At 41.0% G+C, this 19,009-nt stretch overlaps 2 protein-coding genes across 2 annotated transcripts in view; both read right to left on the bottom strand.

Moving 5' to 3' along the window:
* Nucleotides 1-4,515: 4,515 nt before the first annotated feature.
* LOC141570810 (small nuclear ribonucleoprotein E-like) lies at nt 4,516-5,345 on the bottom strand. Its single transcript, XM_074329225.1, is given in 2 exon segments — nt 4,516-4,835; nt 4,837-5,345. Coding segments are annotated over 2 exon segments (276 nt in total). The 5' UTR covers nt 4,884-5,345; the 3' UTR covers nt 4,516-4,606.
* A 1,575-nt stretch (nt 5,346-6,920) lies between these two features.
* The window catches only part of CATSPERB (cation channel sperm associated auxiliary subunit beta), a 65,026-nt gene continuing 52,937 nt past the window's right edge, over nt 6,921-19,009 (bottom strand). The window contains 9 exon segments of the mRNA XM_074326742.1: nt 6,921-7,003; nt 7,102-7,219; nt 7,574-7,753; nt 10,183-10,257; nt 10,969-11,069; nt 12,764-12,899; nt 14,153-14,263; nt 17,626-17,736; nt 18,503-18,700. Coding sequence (XP_074182843.1) covers nt 6,921-7,003; nt 7,102-7,219; nt 7,574-7,753; nt 10,183-10,257; nt 10,969-11,069; nt 12,764-12,899; nt 14,153-14,263; nt 17,626-17,736; nt 18,503-18,700 — 1,113 coding nt within the window.

The following is a 19,009-nucleotide window of genomic DNA, read 5'->3' as shown; positions in this document are numbered from 1 at the left end:
AAACCTTACAACTTTTTGTGTTGCTTTCTTCTTTTAGTCATGCAAACTGAACGTAAATAATGTCTTTAACCGACTCAAATCCATAGACAACGTGAAATGGTTCGCACACATCCTACCATGTTCTCCTGTACTATACGAAGCTACGCAACGTTCCTTTACTTCCCTGAAATTTTTTCTTCAACTTCTTTGTTATTGATGTATCTTCTGCCCAAATTCTACTTTCTTTTTGACCTCTCGAAACTTTTATCATCCTTCAAGATCCAATTTAAAAAAAAGTCACCCAACTATTTCCTCCTCTATGCCCCAATAATACCTCCTGCTTACTCTGTTACTATGCTTTAGAACTGTCTTACATGAAATTATGTTTGTGCGTCTTAGGCTCCCACTATGTTGTGAGCTCCTGAAGACAAAGCATCCTGGTTTGTTTATAGTTGCATCTAAGCATCTCAGTACAAGGTTTCGTGTTCCTCACCAATCAGAGGCATTGCCAAGCTAAAACATGATGTATTTTTCTTCTCTGGGGACTGCCCCAATGAGCAGAAGGGCTACGACAGGTTGTGTGACCCTTTCCCTGGCCACAGCTGACTGATCTACGGATAACCATCTGACTTAGACTCCTTCAGCCAGCTTCTTGCTGAGGACTGTTAACTTCAATCAGAGCCGCAGAGATGGAAGTGGTGGTGGTGATGGTGGCTGGGAGCTTAGTCACGCGACGACAGTGTGTGAAAAAGGTCTGGCCAGGAACTCCTGTTGCTGCAGCCTGGAGCTGCCTGGGTTAGTGCAGGGTCCTGGACTAATTGGGTATGACAGGCCATGGGGTCGGGCAGGGAGGAAGGGCTGGATATGAATTGACTACTGAAAGAGGAGTGCTGGTACCAGCTTCAGGTCTGGATGGTTCTTTCTGATGATACTGACTCAAGTTCCAAAATTACTGGTCTAGACAAAACAGCCTTGGTCAGAACTATTTTGTGACCCTTCTGAATGAAGCTTTCATTGCCTGTGGCCGAAAGCTGAGATGATGATAAGTTGGTTCACAACTGATTTTGTGGATTTCTGAAGTAGACTGCCAGTTGAGTTCACAGCCCAAGTAGATTTCTTAGCTGAACATCAAAGTGGCAGATTATATGACTGCAAGAATTCCTCCCAAAGCATAGGCTCTTTTGCAATATCACCTTGCTACTCAAAGGAGGTGGAGTCTCTTTCTCCTTTCTTTGAATCTGGGCTGGCCTTGGGACTATCTTGACCAAGAGAATGAAGCAGAACTGACAGTATGAGAATTCAAAGTCCAGGTATTAAAATCTGGCATCTCCTGTTTTTGTGTTCTGGGGGAAGCCAATTGCCGTGTAAGAAGTCCACCTACCAATGTACTAAGGTCTGTGGCTAAGCCTAAGCTAGTTCCATGGAGAGGCCACGTGGGGAGACAGATGCCTGGCCAGTCCCCCGCTGTTCCAGCCAACCCAGCTGAGGAGCTAGGCCTGGGAGTTAGGAAGTCATCTTGGATGTTCTAGCCCCAGCATACAAAGGAGGGTGGTTTGCTGAGGAGGGCGGTTTCTGGTAGTCAGCTGCATTGGTGGCCTTCAGTGAACCTCACCTGCCAATATTCATGAGTGTGCATAGACCTCTTCTCTTGAATCTGGGCGAGGTTGGTGACTTGCTTTAGCCAACAGAATGTGGATGATGTTGTGTCAGTACCAGGCGAAAGTGTGGCAGCTCCCTCTTTTGCATTTTAGGAGCCCTAAGCTGATCTGGCTGCCCTGGTAGAGAAGCCATATAGAGACGCCATGTGGAGAGATTTCTTGAAAAGTAGAGGCCCTGAGACTACATGGAGAGAGAAAGCTCGGACATCAGGTACATGGCTGAGCCCTGCCCCCAGCCAACCTACCAGCTGAAGGCTGTGCATGAATGACCACTGAGAAGACCAGTAGAACCACCCAGCTAAGTTCAGCCCAGACCACACCATCGTGAGCAAGAAGCATGGTTGTTGTCTTAAGTCACTAAATTGTGGAGCAGTAGATAACAAAGCAACTGGGTAAAAGTGGGATCTTCAACATTTACAATGAGAGCAGTGCATATTCCTGGCCTATAGGTGTGTTGGGCTTGGTCACGTGACTTGGTCTGGCTAATGGAAAATGAGCTGACACAATGAGCATCCCTTGCTTTAGACAGTTCAGATGGTTTGGCTGCGTCTCTCCTGTCCAGTCCTTTGCCATGAAAAGAGCTGCGAGGGTGACTCCTGCCCTTCAGCCTGTGTTCCAGAGGGCAGACATGTGGGGCACACCTGCCTGGAGCAGAACCACCACAGCCAATCCACAGACCAGTGAGCTTATTGTCATGAGCCACTGAGAGCTGAGATTTGAGGGTTGCTGCTGCTAAAAAAACTGACTAAATGCTCATCAACCAAGTATCATCTCAGTTCTTCCTTTAGTGAAATCGTTGCCATTTCCTGATGTGCCTCCCTTGAGGGCTAAATCGTAACATCCCTCCAGTCGGTGGCACTCTCTGCCGAATGGTGGGTTCTGACTCCGAGTAAATGGGAGAGAGCATAATCAGAACTGAAAAGAGGTACACCATAGACTTGCAAATTGTAGAAATGTGTTCCTTTTATTGTCAAAACTCGGGGGAAGCTTTTACGGGCCAGAAGTTTTGAGATGTGTGATCAAAGATTGAAGAACATAACATGTGCTCAAGTCTTAATTCATTATCATACTGAGACTGTATTCAATATGCGAGCTAAGGCTGAAAGCTGGGCTTCCAAGGGACTGGACTGATTATTGCAAACCCTGCCTGATATCTGCACCATGCTGGGGGGCCCTGGAAGGCCAGGAGGCACCTGACCCAGTGGAGAGAGAAGTCAAAGACTGACAACATGCAGAAGTCTCTCTCCCCTTCTCGTCACTAGGAGCAGATTGATAAAGGCAGCCTCTGAACCTTTTACAACGTGCTCCTGACCTCCCCTGCACACAGCTAACTCAGCTATAGCACTTTCTAGGTGCCAGGCTCTGTGCTGAGCACTTTATGTGTATTAACTCCTTCAATTCCCCAGTAGTCCAATCATCATTAGATGGACCAAGAAATTGAGCCACGGGGAAGTTAAATAACTTTCCCAAGATGACACAACTAGAATGTGGCAAAGGCGGCATTCCATTCCAGATGTCCTTACCCTGGACCCCAAGCTCTTACATATTACACTGTATGGTAGGACCAGGTGACGGTGGGGAGCGCTGTGGTTAAAATCGGATCCCTGATGTCGCTGGAAATGAGCGGTGCCTCGGATGGCCCGGCCTGGTGTGGTCACTATGATGACGGCAGAGTGGACACAGCCATCGTGGTACAGACAAGCCATGAAGCCTGTGGCGTATTGCTCCATTTCAAGCACAGGCCTTGCCCTGGCTGGGCAGCCATATACTTCCCACTTCTGGCTCTGGCCCCAGTCTAGTGGGGTGGGGTCTAGTGGGGTGTGACCACCTCACTTTGCTATAGAACACTCTGTTGCCAGGGCCTGAAGAGCATGAAGAAGCAACTTCTTAAGCTGTCTTGGTAAGATACAGGAGTGATGGAGTAGAAGGTCAAACTCAGCAAGAATACACTGTAGCAAAGTTTGGGTTAATGCATTATCATGGAGCCCATGGGGATCTCCCACTCCAAAGGCCAGGCCAGGTCAGAGCACCTTGCATTCTCTACCACTGAGGAAGAGGAAGAATACCTGGTAGACCATTAGGGCACGTGGTCATTTAAAATATTCTGCTTGAATGCATGCTGGCGGAAAAGTAGGCAGCTTTGAGTGGGGCCTAGCCCAGGTCAGATTGCGGTAAATATATGGTCACTCTTCTCTGGTGACCCAGAAGATTTGTCAACACATTTGTCTTATTTTGTAAACAACTGTGAAGGGTCTGCGATTTTAACCTCTTTGCAAACTAACAAGGTGGTTTCCTGGATGCTGGTTGAAGACAGACTCCTGGGACAAAACAGCAGATTCTTTGTTACTTTCAGCAACAGCAGCAGCTAGAGTAACAGCATTTTTGCACCCCACCCTGCACCTGCGCCCCAGGTTGATACAAAGAGGGCCAGAGGACAGGTGCACAGATGGTGTGCTGTGTCATCTGAAAGGAACTCTGAGCTGAGGGAATCCCAATCTTTTATGATGGGCCCCACGCATGTTGCCTTTTGCTCCAGAAAAGAGACATTATCTTTATTATACAGAAAGCGCGCCTGCACATTTGCTCTGAATGCCTTATAGGTTGCTATGGTAATTCTTCATCTCCGCTACTTTCTGTACCAACATAAGGAATGGGGTAACCGAAAAAAGAAAAAAGAAAGAAAGAAAAGAAGACATGAGAATAGTAAAACTCTGATGAATTTATTTAGACTTTTCCAATCAGAAGATCTATAAAGAAGCTATTCTAACTTTGACGTACACTTAAGTTTTGTGTTATATCAGTTTTTAAAAATAAAACCAATCCCACAGCAATTACTGTTATCTGGTAATAACATAAGGGTAATCAAAACAATGTGAATAAATGTTGTAGGACTACACTCCCAACAAAGGACAACAAAAAAGCACACACTGTATTGCCTTCTCAACAATTTCTCACTTCATGAATCATTTCTAGTGGGAGACACTTTGGAGCAGAGTCATATTATCTCTTTTCAGCAGGACGCGACCCAGCTGTTTTCTTGACTTTGTTTCAGAATGACACTGTTGTACACCATCTAATACGAGGTATATGTACCCATTGAAACCACCCATACAACCCTCTATCCGCATATTCACGAGCTCATAAAGCCACACCTGACTCCAAGATCTATTTTGCAAGCATCTGAAGGTGAGATTGACGGCTGCACCATCACCTTCGCACTGTTTGGCCCTGGCCACGGTACGCCATGGTGGAAACCAATGAATTTTTAATTTAAATTACACATGGTGAGATGCCATAATCTTTTCAGTGCTTTGGGACTCTGAATGTTTTAATCCCTCACAATGTGCCTCTGACCCAATCCTCAATCACTTCACAAAAAGAACAGAGGCAAGAGGTTGATGTCTTGGGGGATTTGTCACATTATTGTGGACTCTATCACCCAGAAACAGGTGATCTTCATACCTGGTGATACAAGAAGGCCCCTTGAAAGTTCGTGCACAGTGGCCCGTTGGACACTGGTGATCTCTCCAGCTGGATGAAATATATGTTCCATGTCAGTAGTACCCAATATCCAGAGATGCTTCCTACGGCTAGAGCACATTAATTTGGGGAACATGGGGGTAGAGAGTGAATGGTTCTTTTTAATATTTCACTTAATAAACCTCTACCAAGAAGTCTGGCTTTTTGTGCTCCCAACTTTGGGCTCAGATAGTCACGTGGTCTATCTAACCAGTGTAGAAATGCTTCTCCCAGCGAACGCAATAATGATGCCACTAACCTGGAAACCGAGACGGCCTGGTAGCCATGTGTGATTCTTGGCGTATTAAACAAACAGGCAAAAGAGAAGATAATGGATCTTATTGGGGAAAATAAAGATGCTATAGTACAATGAGGACCAAGGTCAGTTTTGTGGGTTCTGGGCCACATACCCAAGGATAAAGGTCAGTGGAAAACAGCATACACAGTGATAGATAACCATTACCAGAGACCAGGTTTACCAAAGGCTCAGCCCCCTCAGGAATGAGACGGTTGTGTTCCTGGCCAAAGGCTCCTAATCAGCTGAGCTGCCGTTCGCAGGCCGGGGAGCACATGGGACGTGGGACGGAGACAGAAATCTAACATCGCCCTCGGTATTAGCTACGGAAACAAGGGCCGCGGACTCTATTCACATTTCTTTTTTTCTAATAGTATAATTATCACCATTTTTTCCCCGTTGGGGTAGAAACTAAGAGAAATTCATAGCACCTACAGATGGTAGACTCCAAGAACAGTGGCTGTACAACATTACCTCTAAACCCCATAGTTATACGTCTTTGGATCTTCTTTTTTGGGGGGTGCGGGGGGAATAGGTGAACGAATTTGTGGTTGTATGTAGAATGGCTGGGTTATCTTTGCATGTACAGGAAGACAGATGTGTGCCCAGCACGGGCCTGTGTGCTGAAAGTCTGACTGGCCAAAGGGTGACATGTAGTTGACCACAGGATAGAACCTTAGGCTAAATAACTTCCCCAAGGTCGCACAGCTAGTGAGTGATGGAGCCAGAGAAAAATCAGGCTGTAGGGTGTTCCCATCAGGGGCAGCTGAGCGTGGCTTACATAGGGACCCTCTGCACTATCTTCAAAATGTTTCTGTAAATCTAAAACTATTCTAAAATTTTTGAAAGTTTATTGAAAGAAAAAAAACCACACAGGCTGTTAGATTCTGGAGCTTGCACTTTTAACCACTATGCCATGTTTTATCACTAGACCCCTGGCCCAAGTTACTCTCTGAAGACTTGACAAACTCCTGTTTCCTAGGTTTCACTCCTGCCTGTGACAAGAACTGATTGTCCAGATTTTGTGTTGATTATCTGACTTTCTGTACTATCCTTGCAATAAATTTCCTTTTTTTATTATAATCAGAATCACTTTCTATTACTTGCAACCTAACAACACCTAAAACAGCTAATATTTATAGTATTCACAGAGCTGGGCATTGTTCTAAGTCCTTTACGTGTATTTATTCGTTTTGACCCTCTCAGTAACCCTATTAGGTAGGTATTATTATCCCCACTCTACAGGTGGAAAAATTCAGGCACAAAGAAGTTAAGTATCTAACTTGCCCAGGTCACACACAACTAGGAAGTGGTGGCGAACCTGAGGTGTCTGGCTCCTGAGTCTGCTTCTTATATCCACCTTTCCCCCAGCCATCTCAGAGCAACTTCCATGATATACTGCACGGCCTTGCTTTACAGCTCTCATAAGCGGGCTCTTTGGACCAGACGCCTGGCCTCTCCATATGCTGTCAAAGCAGCGTGCTTCTCCGCCTGAGCTTGTCCAGGAGACTGACGGTCTGATCTCTGAATGCCTTGCCCATTTCCTGACTACCTGGGAACAGGTGCGCGGCGTCAGCACGCAGAGGGGCACAGCTTTTGGAATCCTACGCGCTGCATGGAGGCTTGTAAACCAATACCTTGCCCAGTCACCCTGTTCTTGCGACACCTCCATGACGGGAGTCACATTTCCCTCTCCTTGGGGACCACAGTCCAGTTTGAAGTTACTTTGAGAAACTCGGATGATTTTATCTATAAAGGCCGAGAGGCTCTGAACACACAGAATGGGCTCCAGTTAATAAAAGCTGAAAAACGGAAAACCCAGTTCACACACAAACATGGTCATCGTTTTTTATTTTTCTAAATATCTTAAGGAAAATCCTCTATGTAAGTGCTGACCTAAGACATTTTCTGCATATTTAGAATTAGAGCAGGGAAGGGTAAACATATTGACAAATAGCAATTTGAGTTATAATGGTAATTCTGTAGTATTTTATCTAGTTTTTATAATAACACTTAAATATAGTATCCTAAAAATTGTCTAATAAAACTAGAAAATAAAGAGAAAATTGTGATAATCATATGTTCACTATTCAGATGTTCATCTATAAGCCAGCTGTCTGACGTTGACATTTGATTACTTCACTTTGCTTCTTCTAACCAAGTTTCTGCACTTATCCCATGGGTGGATGTTACGTATTTGAAGCATAAATGTTAGAAAAATTAATCCCCCTAGCATTACAGCGGCTGCGATGGCAATAAGTGGGTGACCCGGAAATGGCAATGGCACTTCATCAACGTAAATCTGCAACAGGAAAAGCAAAGTCTTTAAGCTTTCTGAGTCTAGTTATTCCAAAACATTGAGCTTTACGTGATTCCCACATTGTGCAGACACTATTAATCATTTAGTAAAATTCTGCCCAGACTTATATGATATTCAGCATTCACAAAGCTTGGAAATAGTCTCTTGACAATTTGGAAAGTAACGCAATACATAGAGAAAAGAAGTCTATGTGTTACCCTATGCCTTTAGCCTATGTCTTTCATGGCAGAGGTAAACAGATAGGACACTTCGATGGCAGGAAAGCATTGCATTTCAGTGCCGGAGGAGTGGGCCAAGTGCTGTGGGAACATGGTAAGGGTATGCCCACCGGCTTCAGATAGGCATGGAAGGCCCTTCCTGAGCTGGATCATAAAAAATAAGTGGGTTCACAGAAGAGAAGAAAAAGGGACATTCCAGGTGGAGGGAATAAGCATGTGCTCTTTCAAACGATCTTCTCTTTAGAAAAGCCTCTATATAAATTCGGACATAGGGAAATTTCTGGGTGTTCAAAATCGTTCCTCTGCCTGAATGGATAATTAGTAAAACAAGTTCCTAGAGGAGAGCTAAGATTATTGTGTTTCTCTCTGAGAGTTCACGCAAGGTGGGGTGCCATTATGTTACATGTGGAAGGTGGTTCAAGCCCAGTGGCTTACGTTTTCTCTGTGAAATAGGAAGCAAGATCACCTTTTGAGGTAGATGGAAGCTGAGATGAGTGGAAATAGGACAATGGGGGATGTGGAAAAATGCTGAGGACAAGAAAAAGGACTGATCAACTGCTTTACGGTAAAGCTCAAGTTAAATGTACCGCCATCTTCCCAGTGACCCAAGGACGTATCTGTTTTCTTAGAAACAATCCCCACATGCTATCCGTTCTTATCCATTTAGTTCTTCTTTATATAGCTTCTGTTTCTCTGCTGAAAATGTCTCCCTTTCCATTCATTTGAAAATGGCACGTGGTTATAATAGCTTGTTTAAAAGATCTGCCTGATAATTTCATTGGTTGCCATTTGCTCACTGTCTTTTCTCTTCAGAATTGATTATATGTATTTTCTTAGTTCTTGGTATATTGAGTAATTTTGAATTGTATCCTAGATACTTAAGATATTTTGGTGTGAGACTCCAGTTTCTGTTAAAAAGTCTCCGGAAACTGTTGATTTTTTTGTTTGTTTTAGTGGTTGATCACACTGATTGAATTGAGATCACACCTTATGCTTCTTTCTCTGTGGGTGGTGGCTCTACTGTCGGCTGAGTGTTCAAAGCCTCTGCTATGCTATTGTGTCTTCCTGGTGCCTGTGCCACTCGTGCTATTCTGGAACTTACATGGTGTTTATAATACAGTTTTATTTGTTTGCTATGCTTCTTTAAGTGTGTTCTGCTCATGTGCTGCTTGGTACTTGTGCTAGTTCATATACAGACTTAGGAATCTCCTTTGCCCATTCTCTTCTCTTAGGGGTATTCCCCACACTCTCTACTCCCAGACGTGCTTTTTCCTAATCCTCTGGAAAGAAAGCTGAGAGTCCAGGAGAATTTTAGCTCCCTGCATTATTGTGCGAGTCCCTGAAACTGAGGGTGCCTTTGGGACCAAGAGGTGAGAAAAGAGAGAAAAATAATGGGAATTTCGTCTCACGCTCTTCATATGACAGGTGCCTCTTTTCCTGATTCCTCTATCTAGTGAGATGGATTTTCTCTCATGGTCTTAGGTGTCTGCACTGCTGCCAGGGCTGCCCAGTCTCGTAGTTGTGCAGATCCATTACCGGGGCTGGCCTTGGGACAGGGCCAGGATAGAAAAAGGAAAAGAGGGGTGGGATTGATTTCGTTGTTGATAATGTGGTACCGGTAGTTGACAATGAATGAGTCAGCAATCAATTTAATCAAATCCTTATTCCTTTCCAGCCTTCACAGGCAGCAGATGTCATTATGTGAATAAGCAAAAATGTGTCACTGCATATCATGGGGTGATTCGGGGAGACTGATTTTGGTTCCAAATTCTTTTGCATCTTGATAGCTTTGGGAGTATTTAAGACTCTACTATTATAATGCAAATAAACAAAGGGAGGCTAACACTGGAAACTACAATGTGACATATATGTCTCTGTGGGAAGGTCAGGGTGAGGGGAAGGGCATCAAAAGTCAGAAAACCAAGCTAAATGTGGGAGGTGGAAAGGGAGCAACAACAAATACAGGCACTTAGTAGAATTTCCCCAGCATCGATCAGCCCTGCCACCTGCCACCTGTCACGTGCTCTAATTGCATCATTACTGATGTCACCACTATTCTCCAGGATCCCGTCTCCAAGCATTGTCCGTCACACCAATTCTGCCATTTTTTAATCTTCAGTGTCTCCTGGACTGACACTGGTCATGTTATATCCCCAGCCATCACCCCATTTGATACCTGTGTAGTCACTGTACCTGAAATTCTTCAACTAAGTTACAAAAAGTGACCCCTGGGACAACGGACACTCTGAAGTGAAAAAGCTCAGAGCCCTGTGGAAAAAGCACACCCGGTCATTAGCGGTGTCAACATGCATGTGCCCGTAAGTCAAACGATGGTCACTTTCCCTAGAGATGTTGCATGAAAAAATTCCAATCCCCCAAAGGCTCTTGGGCATATACTTTAGTTTTCAAAATAAAAATGGAGGGAGAAGGACAAAAATTGGAAACAGAAGGATTCGATAGCTGATGCTGCACTTTATATTTAGAATGAAGACACAGCAATATAAAACCTAACATGGCCTTGATGTATACGTTGGGCTAATCCTCATCTTCATGACTTTGATATGTCCCTTAACTTTGATTGGCTTTCTCAGCAATTACCTAGGTTATATCCACCTCACATGTTCTTAAGGACAGCAGGAACCGGAAGACGTGTCGGTGTACATCCAGGTGAAGAATACTGAGCCCATTTCCCCCTCACTTTTAGAAACACCCTTTCTGCTTTACCTTAGTAGGTCATGTATTCATGATGTCTATCAGCTCAAAACATAGTAAGTCAATGTTCACTTCAACTTTCAGATACCTTTGGAAATAGTGACATCGAGGGAAATGGAGGAAACACAAACACTCTCCATATACTTTAAAGATGCTGTTTCCCCCATTCATGGAAACCTACACTTTAAAATTAAAACCAATCTTAGTTTAGGCATATGTATTTGATCTAAACTCGAAACAGGAAAAACAAAAATGCTGCCAACTTACCCTTATACTTAAGTTGAGGCCCGAAGGATTATACACCGGAGCATGAAGAATAGGTTCTAAGTAATCTTTCAATTTTTTTACATTTTCTGGTACAGTGTGTGCTAAAAGTACATAAGGATATTTTAAGCACATGTCTGCTCTTTTCTCATTTTGCATACATGTTACATACATGAAGGTACCGTGAAAGATTCCATTCCATAACATAACTGAGTTATCCCATGCTTTTAATTCTGCTAGACTTTGTGGAAGATATATTTAGGGGTGATTAAGCCTTGTATCTCTCATTGCATCTGCTCAGAGGTGTCAAGAAGGAAAGCATCTTAATTCAGGCTGACCTTTCCTTGCAGCTCCATGCTCATGACCAGTTCTGACCTGCACATACTTTGTGTCTTTGGCAATAAGATAATTTCAGGACCACCTTAGTGGTTGGTAAGTGATTTTACATGAGGTGGCAGAAAAGTTTCACAATAGGATCACTGAAATCTTTTCCCCAAAAAAGTGATCAGTTACTCCTGCCTTTCCTATAATTCTTTCTAAAACCAGGTATGTTGTGTTGGATTTAGAAATTGCAGTGGTGTAATGGAATATGGGATGTAAAAGGGAAAAAAAACCCCAAATCTCTGATTGCAGCATTTGCCAATTCCCATGGTATAAATATTCTCACCATGGCTAATTTCAAGCTACCCGCATTTTAACAACCAGTGTGCAAAATGCTTGCATATTTAACAATCAGTGCTCAAAAGTTAGTAACAACAGGCTCCAGCACACCACAGAAAATGGGGATGTTATGATAGTTAAAGCAAAATGTTTAGTAGTTTTTTTTACTGCATTTTTCATTCCAAAAACGCCTGTGTTTGGCATAGTAAGACTCACTGAATATCAAATATCGGCATATTTGATAACGTTAATGACTGATCAAAATTTTGTTTAATTATATAGCTCTATTACCTTGAAGTATTCACACATAAACAAACACAAAACGTATGATAAAAGATTATATTAGGTTGGTGCAAACATAATTGCGGTTTTTGCAATTATTTTAACTTTTTAAACCGCAATTACTTTTGTACCAACCTAATATAAATAAGGTAGGGTAAATTTCAATTTTCTTATTTAAAAATATTTCTGCATCTCTTCAATTATCTTACCGTAAAATCTTTAAGAAATTTACTCATATAATTAGACGACAGATACCCTGTTTCCCCGAAAATAAGACCTAGCCAGACAATCATCTCTAATGCATCTTTTGGAGCAAAAATTAATATGAGATCCAGTATTATATTATATTACATTACATTACATTACATTATGTAAGACCAGGTCTTATATTATAGTAAAATAAGACTGGGTCTTATATTAATTTTTGCTCCAAAAGACGCACTAGAGCTGATTGTCTGGCTAGGTCTTATTTTTGGGGAAACTTAGTACTATAAAAGGCAGTATCTTTCATAACCTCCTCTGTAACACTGCATAACCGGTGAAAGGAGACACTAGACTAACATGTAGCACAAATTCAATCATTTTTGCTGCATCTACAAAATGGCTTCCAAATGTTTTACAGCTCAAATTCTTCAAAAATGCTTTTATGCCATAAAATCCAGGTCACTGGAAGTGATGAAATAAGAGGGAGACAATAGAAGCAGAATGAAGAGCAATGTGCCAACTGATTCAAATTCTTCTCCAAAGAACCCCTGGCTACATATCTCTGGTGCAAACAGTTTCTGTAAAACACTTATCTAAGTAATAACAACATTGTTTACAAGATAAAATAATTATGGAAGAAAGCAAATCCTACTTAGTTCCCAGTTTTCCCTCCTATTCACTTCCATCACAGTAACCAGATACGGAGTTTCCACTGGCATATGTCCATCCTCACTGTGAATTTCCAAGGAAATTGGGTACTGTGTAACCGGAAACTTAAAACGAGGAACCTAAAATGCAAATTCCAAGAATGAATGTAACTTTGGAACATCAATACTAATTTGATTTCCTGGTAAAGAATGAATAGATATATTCCCAAGAATTTGGCTCTTCCAAATGAAATGGGCTTCTTGAGCTTTCTGCCTTCTCAGGGCATGAAAAAAAAAAAAATGTCTTACAGAAGAATCAATGTGCACTCCAAAAGTAATATACAAACATTGTGGTAACAAAACTCGTGACTTCCCATGGGCCTTTTTCACAGGCCTTTTACTATGAGGTTGTGCAAACTTTGTTGGCTATTCCCTAAGGCACGGCATGAACTGCATCTTGCCGTCTCCCTTATCACCTGTCTCCCAGCCAGTCATGATCTTTCAGCCACGCTCCTTAAACTGAGGCTCTGGAGTCAGAGTTCAAATCTAGCTCCATCGCATATTATGATGTGATCTTTGGCAAATTGCCTGGCTTCTCTGTGCCTCAAACAAAATGAGACAAGTCATTGAGAAGGCGTAGAGCAGTGTTTAGCAGGTAGTAAATGCTCAAGAAATATTATTGTAATTCAGCAAGGGGGGAGTTGCAGAGGTATATAATAACAACCCTCATAGTTTATTGAATGTGACTCTGTGCTCCATATTGATTAATATAATGCTATCTATAGTCTTACAAGGCCTTTGAAATAGATGTACTTGAAAGTTATACCAAGTACACACTCAGCTTGACTAATGCAAATACCAATATTAACTTGATATACCTTTGAATGTGTCGAGACTAACAGAATGAAATATTTGACACAGGACCCATTGTCTTCACCAACATGTTACACTGTCTTCTATTTTGTCACTACTAGCAGCCTGAGCTCCTGATTATAAGGATTTCACCTTCTGTTATCCCAGGACCCAATGTATATTAGATACTAAATTTTTTTTAATGAATCAATATGCCCCATAATTTAGTGGAGTGTTTGCCAAGTAACAAATTGTTTATCTATAGATGTGTATGTGTGTATGTGTGTGTATGTGTGTATCTTTATAAGAACCTGTGAAATGGACAGAGCAGTGCAAGTATTATTCTCTTTTACAGATGATATTAATTAACTTGTCTGGGGACATTTAAATCCAGATCTTTTCAGCTCTGTGTCGTATTTAGTTCTATGTCATAATAAAATATTATTTCTATGTTTTAGTTTTCATGTTTAACCAAAATGCACATTTCATCATCTTATTAACATGAAAGTATTCTGTCTTCAGGTAATTAAAAATGATCTTACCTTTTCTCTGCAATCCGAGAAAGCAACAGCATGTGAAAACTTCTGATCATTTGTGCAATTACATTCCTCCCGAGTAGACTTATTAGCACACTGTTTGAATTGACCAGATTTCTGCAAATAGAATTAATATAGGTTGACTTTTTTTGTTTGGCTGGATTTCTGCAAAGTGAGTAAATCTTCAGTAAATATTTGTTCCCTGAGTGAATAAAATCCTCAAGAAAGGGGAAAAAAATCCATTAATAACAAATGTATATTATTTCTGAATTTTGTCTCCTCGCTTGGTAATTTGAACGCAAGTATCACTCAGCTGCCTACCAGTTTGTGTCAGGGTGGCTGATGGTTAAGATGTATGGACCTAGAAAGCCTGTGTCATTCTGAATGCTGCGTCTCTGGACCGCCAAACTCCCTGCTCTTGGCCCTTCCCGTCGTGGGCATGAAAACAGGCCTAAGAGAAAAGAACTTGATATTACAGTTTGCAGACGCTGTGGAACACTCTCCATACCTACTATTTCATACTTGTCTTTCCTCATAACATTCACTAATGCTATTTAAACTCTACTATAACTGCCCATTTGTCATTTGATTTTCACTTGATCACTCTTGCTAGAGATCGGTTTACTTCGTTCATTTTTTTCAAAGAACAGGCTTTGGATTTTGATCATCAACTCTATTTTTTAAAACATTATCTTTCCCTCTACTTTTATTATTATTATTTTTTAGGATTGCCATTCCCCGTCCCTCCCAGCTACTTTTTTTCTTCTGCTTATTGAGACAAAATTCACCATTTTAACCATTTTCAAGTATACAATGCAGCGGGTTTTAGTATGTTCACAATAGTACTCAATCATCACCACTAGCTAATTCCAGAACATTTTCATCACGCCGAAAACAAACTCTGGGTACATTAATAGTTACTCCCCTTTACCCCCTCTCCCAGCCCATGTCTATTCATTCTACTTTCCATCTCTACGAATTTTCCTATTGTGGGCATTTCGTACAAATGGAAATATACACTATGTGGTCTTCTGTGACTGCTTTCTTTCACTTAGCATATTTTTTTGAGGTTTCATCCATGTCGTAGCATGAATCAATACTTCATTCCTTATGGCTAAATAATATTCTATTGTATTGATATAGCATATTCTGTTTATCCATTCATCAGCTAACAAATATTTGATTGTTTCCCCTTTTGGGCTATTATGAATAAGGTTGCTAAGAAGTTTTGGTTTGAACATACATTTTCAATTGTTTTGGATATATATTGAGGGGTGGGTCATATAGTCATTCCACATGTTTACATTTTTGAAGAACTGCCACACTGTTTTCCACAACAGCTGCACCATTTCACATTCCCATCAGCAATGTATGAGGGTCCTGATTTCTCCACATCCTCGTCAACATTTGTCATTTTCCATTAAAAAAGGTATTATAGCTATCTTAATGGGTAAGAAGTGGTATCTCACTGTGGTTTGATTTGCACTTCCCTAATAATTAATAATATTGAGCAGTCACTGAGCCCTTTCCCATCTCTGTCCTTTCTGCATATTTCCTCAGCCTTTGTCTCCCTTTTCCCTTGTGTATACTCTTCCTTTGTTTGGTTAACCTCTACTCATCTTTCCGACTAAGTTAGTTAGGCATCCCTGATCCAAGTCATATTGTGTGTTTTATATCTGTCTCTATTATTTGTCTATATCTTAAACTTCAGGGTAAATTTTAAAAGGTGCATTAAAAATGTCTTATTTACTTAGGTGTAAATTAGATACATTTCCTATTTAACGCCAAAGAAAATCCTGAAAAAAAAACCCTAAAACTAAGGATTTTCATACAAATATAGAAAAGCCATACTTCAATAGAAGAGGCTTGGTTCTAGTGACACAACAGGGTATATCTTTGGGACAAACTGAAGCTAAAGAAGAACTCAGTATTCTAATTCTAGTTGCTCGAAGGAGCAGAGCTTCTTACCCTGAAATCCAAGATTCAACAAGAAGTCAACCTTCTCGTGTGTGTGTGTGTGTGTGTGTGTGTGTGTGTGTGTGTAACAATATGAGTGTAAATATGTATTATTACTTTGTTCAACAATTGTTAGGCCCTCCATATATCTGACACTGTTCTGTGTACCAAAGATACAATGGAGAACAAAATAGATTTGCAAAAAAAGAAACAAAACCCTGCCTTACGTAGCTTACCTGTTTATGAAATACAATAAATGAATGAGTAAAATGTGTAAAATTGTATTAAGTGTAATGAGGAAAAATAAGGCAGGGAAGGGGGATAGGGAGTGGGTAACAGTGGAGATGGGAATTACAGTTCTAAATAGAGTGGTTAAGAAAGGCCCCCGATGACGCTGACATTTAAGCAAAAATCGAAAGACGGTGACAGAGTGCGCCATGTGACAAAAGGCAGAAGAGCACCCCAGACAGGAAGTTTTTTGAAACCGCAAATGCCCTGAGGTGGAAACACGTCTGGAATATTTCAAGAATATGCTGTCACTGTTGACAAAGTGGCCAATGTGGCTAGAGCAACTTGACCTGGGGGAAACTAGGTCAGATGCAATGCCAAGGCCAAATCACAGAGGGCCTCATAACCCATTGTAAGAATTTGGCTTTTACTCTGAGTGAGATGGGAAGGCAATGGAGAGCCTTGAACAAAAGAAACAATTTTATGTCATTGTGTGTGTGCATGCTCATGAATGGATATGAAAGTCTCTCTGTGCAGGTATATGGGCAGGTAGGTATGGTTATCTGGAGAGAGATTCCACAGGCATCTATGAGGTTTCCTTGAGCAGCTACCCCATGATGTACTTTTCTGCTGAAGCTAATGGTGACAGTCTGTTCTCTCTACCTTGCTTACTCCACGCTCCAGAGAGGCAGAGCTCTGCTGGGGTTGAGTTATTTTCTAGGCAGAAGCTTGGCAGGAATTTAAACATGCCGATTTTGGAACAAGTGCCCTTCTTTTCTTTTGGGCACCATTCTTTTCACAGAGCTGGAGATGTGAGATGGGCCTGGGGGCCATTTTCATTTGACAAAAGATGCTTTGACCCTATCTATCCCCTTTGAAATCCAAATGGGAGCCAGAGAGAGGTCAGGGGGAAAAGTCCATTTAGACACCGTCATCCCAAAACCATATTCAGGAGTAGCAGTAAGAGGAGAGAGGACTACAGTCATAGTAGGAAGAACGGGCAACAGTAGTAGTAATCTTCCTCAGTATCATCACCTTTATCACCATCATCACCATCATCACCTTTATCACCATCATCACCATCATCACCATCATCACCATCATCACCTTTATCACCATCATCACCATCATCACCATTATCACCATCATCATCATCGCTGAAATATCGGGCAGATGGAGCAAGGTACCGAATGTACCTTCTCATTTAATCCCCCCAGCTACATCCATCTGTAATTGTACTGAATGATTTCTTGAATTCAAATAAATACTAGTTTATTTGTAGAAAAATGATTTACCTTTGACTTGTGAAATAGATTTCTTGGTATAGGTTTGCTGGGATCTGCATGATAGAAATTATCTGTAAGTGGAATGGCGATTCCCATATTAGATGGAGGCCTGTAGTTTATCTGCAAGTGATTAAGCAAAGAAAATGTATAATTCATTATTATTTATTATGTCTTCAATTTAAATATCTTGATTTTCCAGAAAAGCATTAAAATCAAATATTTTGTTCTTAGTTCCAGGTATTAAAATAAATTTCTATTCACCCTACGTTCCCTACTCAGTATTTTCTGGAATTTCAACAACCTCAACCCATGGTGATACAACTTGGACTTTGTAAATAAGTGAAAAACTTTTTAGTACCTAAAATAGTATCATAAAGTCAATGAAATAAAGTTTCAAAACTTCATAAAGAGTCCTAGTGATGTATTTGTAAATAATTTTTCAAGTTGGGTTATTTGCTTTTTTGTCACAAGGAAAATTATATGTTAGCAGAGTAATAATTTATATTTTAAAAAGATTCTCATAAGGCAAAAATTAAAATTGTTACTACATTGAAATGGGGCCAGTAAGATATATTAGCTCAGGACAGGACAACACAGGCCAAATAACTTCATATATGGCAAAAGCCCAAGATTATGCCACCAAAATATAGCATAAATGATATTAATAATGGTAAGACCAAGTTCCCAAGAGCAATCATTATTTCAGAAAGTTTCACATTTTAGAAATAAATCATCATCATATCCTTGAAATGACATGAGGACTGAAAAGTAACTAGAATGTTTTGAGCACATCATGGAAGAAATGTTAAGACTGAATGGCCAGCCAGTCACACAAAAGTAATGTTATCACTGGTACCCTTAAAACAATCTGCTTAGGTTTTTTTACCGGCAAAGTTTTGATCATATTAAAACCCTGACTGTCTTTGTGGACTCCTCTGATCCAGTCTTCCAATGGGATATATTGACTAGGAATGTGATGCATAGATTTGAGATAACTACAGCTGCTTTTCAGTGTTGGCACGAATGTTGTAACAAAGCAGTCCACTGATGCTCCCCAGACAATAAATGCCAGTGAAGTTGAACCCTGAAAATAGCCAAATAAAATGAAGATTATTTAAAGTAACTGTTATAGGGTGCACTGTATCCACTCAAAATTCATATGTTGATGTCTTAACCCCTAGGATCTCAGAATGTGACTGTATTGGGAGGTAGGGCCTGTAGTGAGGTAACTGATTTAAAATGAGGTCAGTAGGGTGGGCCCTAATTTAATATGATGGGTGCCGTTATAACAAGAGGAAATTTGAACATAGACTCACACAGAGAGGGGACAATGTGAAGACACAGGGAAGAGACAGCCATCTAAAAACTGAAGAAAGAGGCCTCAGAAGAAGTC

The sequence above is a fragment of the Rhinolophus sinicus genome, linkage group LG03, assembly GCF_036562045.2.
Source record: "Rhinolophus sinicus isolate RSC01 linkage group LG03, ASM3656204v1, whole genome shotgun sequence".
In the NCBI taxonomy this organism is placed as follows: Eukaryota; Metazoa; Chordata; class Mammalia; order Chiroptera; family Rhinolophidae; genus Rhinolophus; species Rhinolophus sinicus.
Note: the sequence above shows the minus strand (reverse complement) of the source record. Positions and strands in the feature narration are given on the sequence as shown.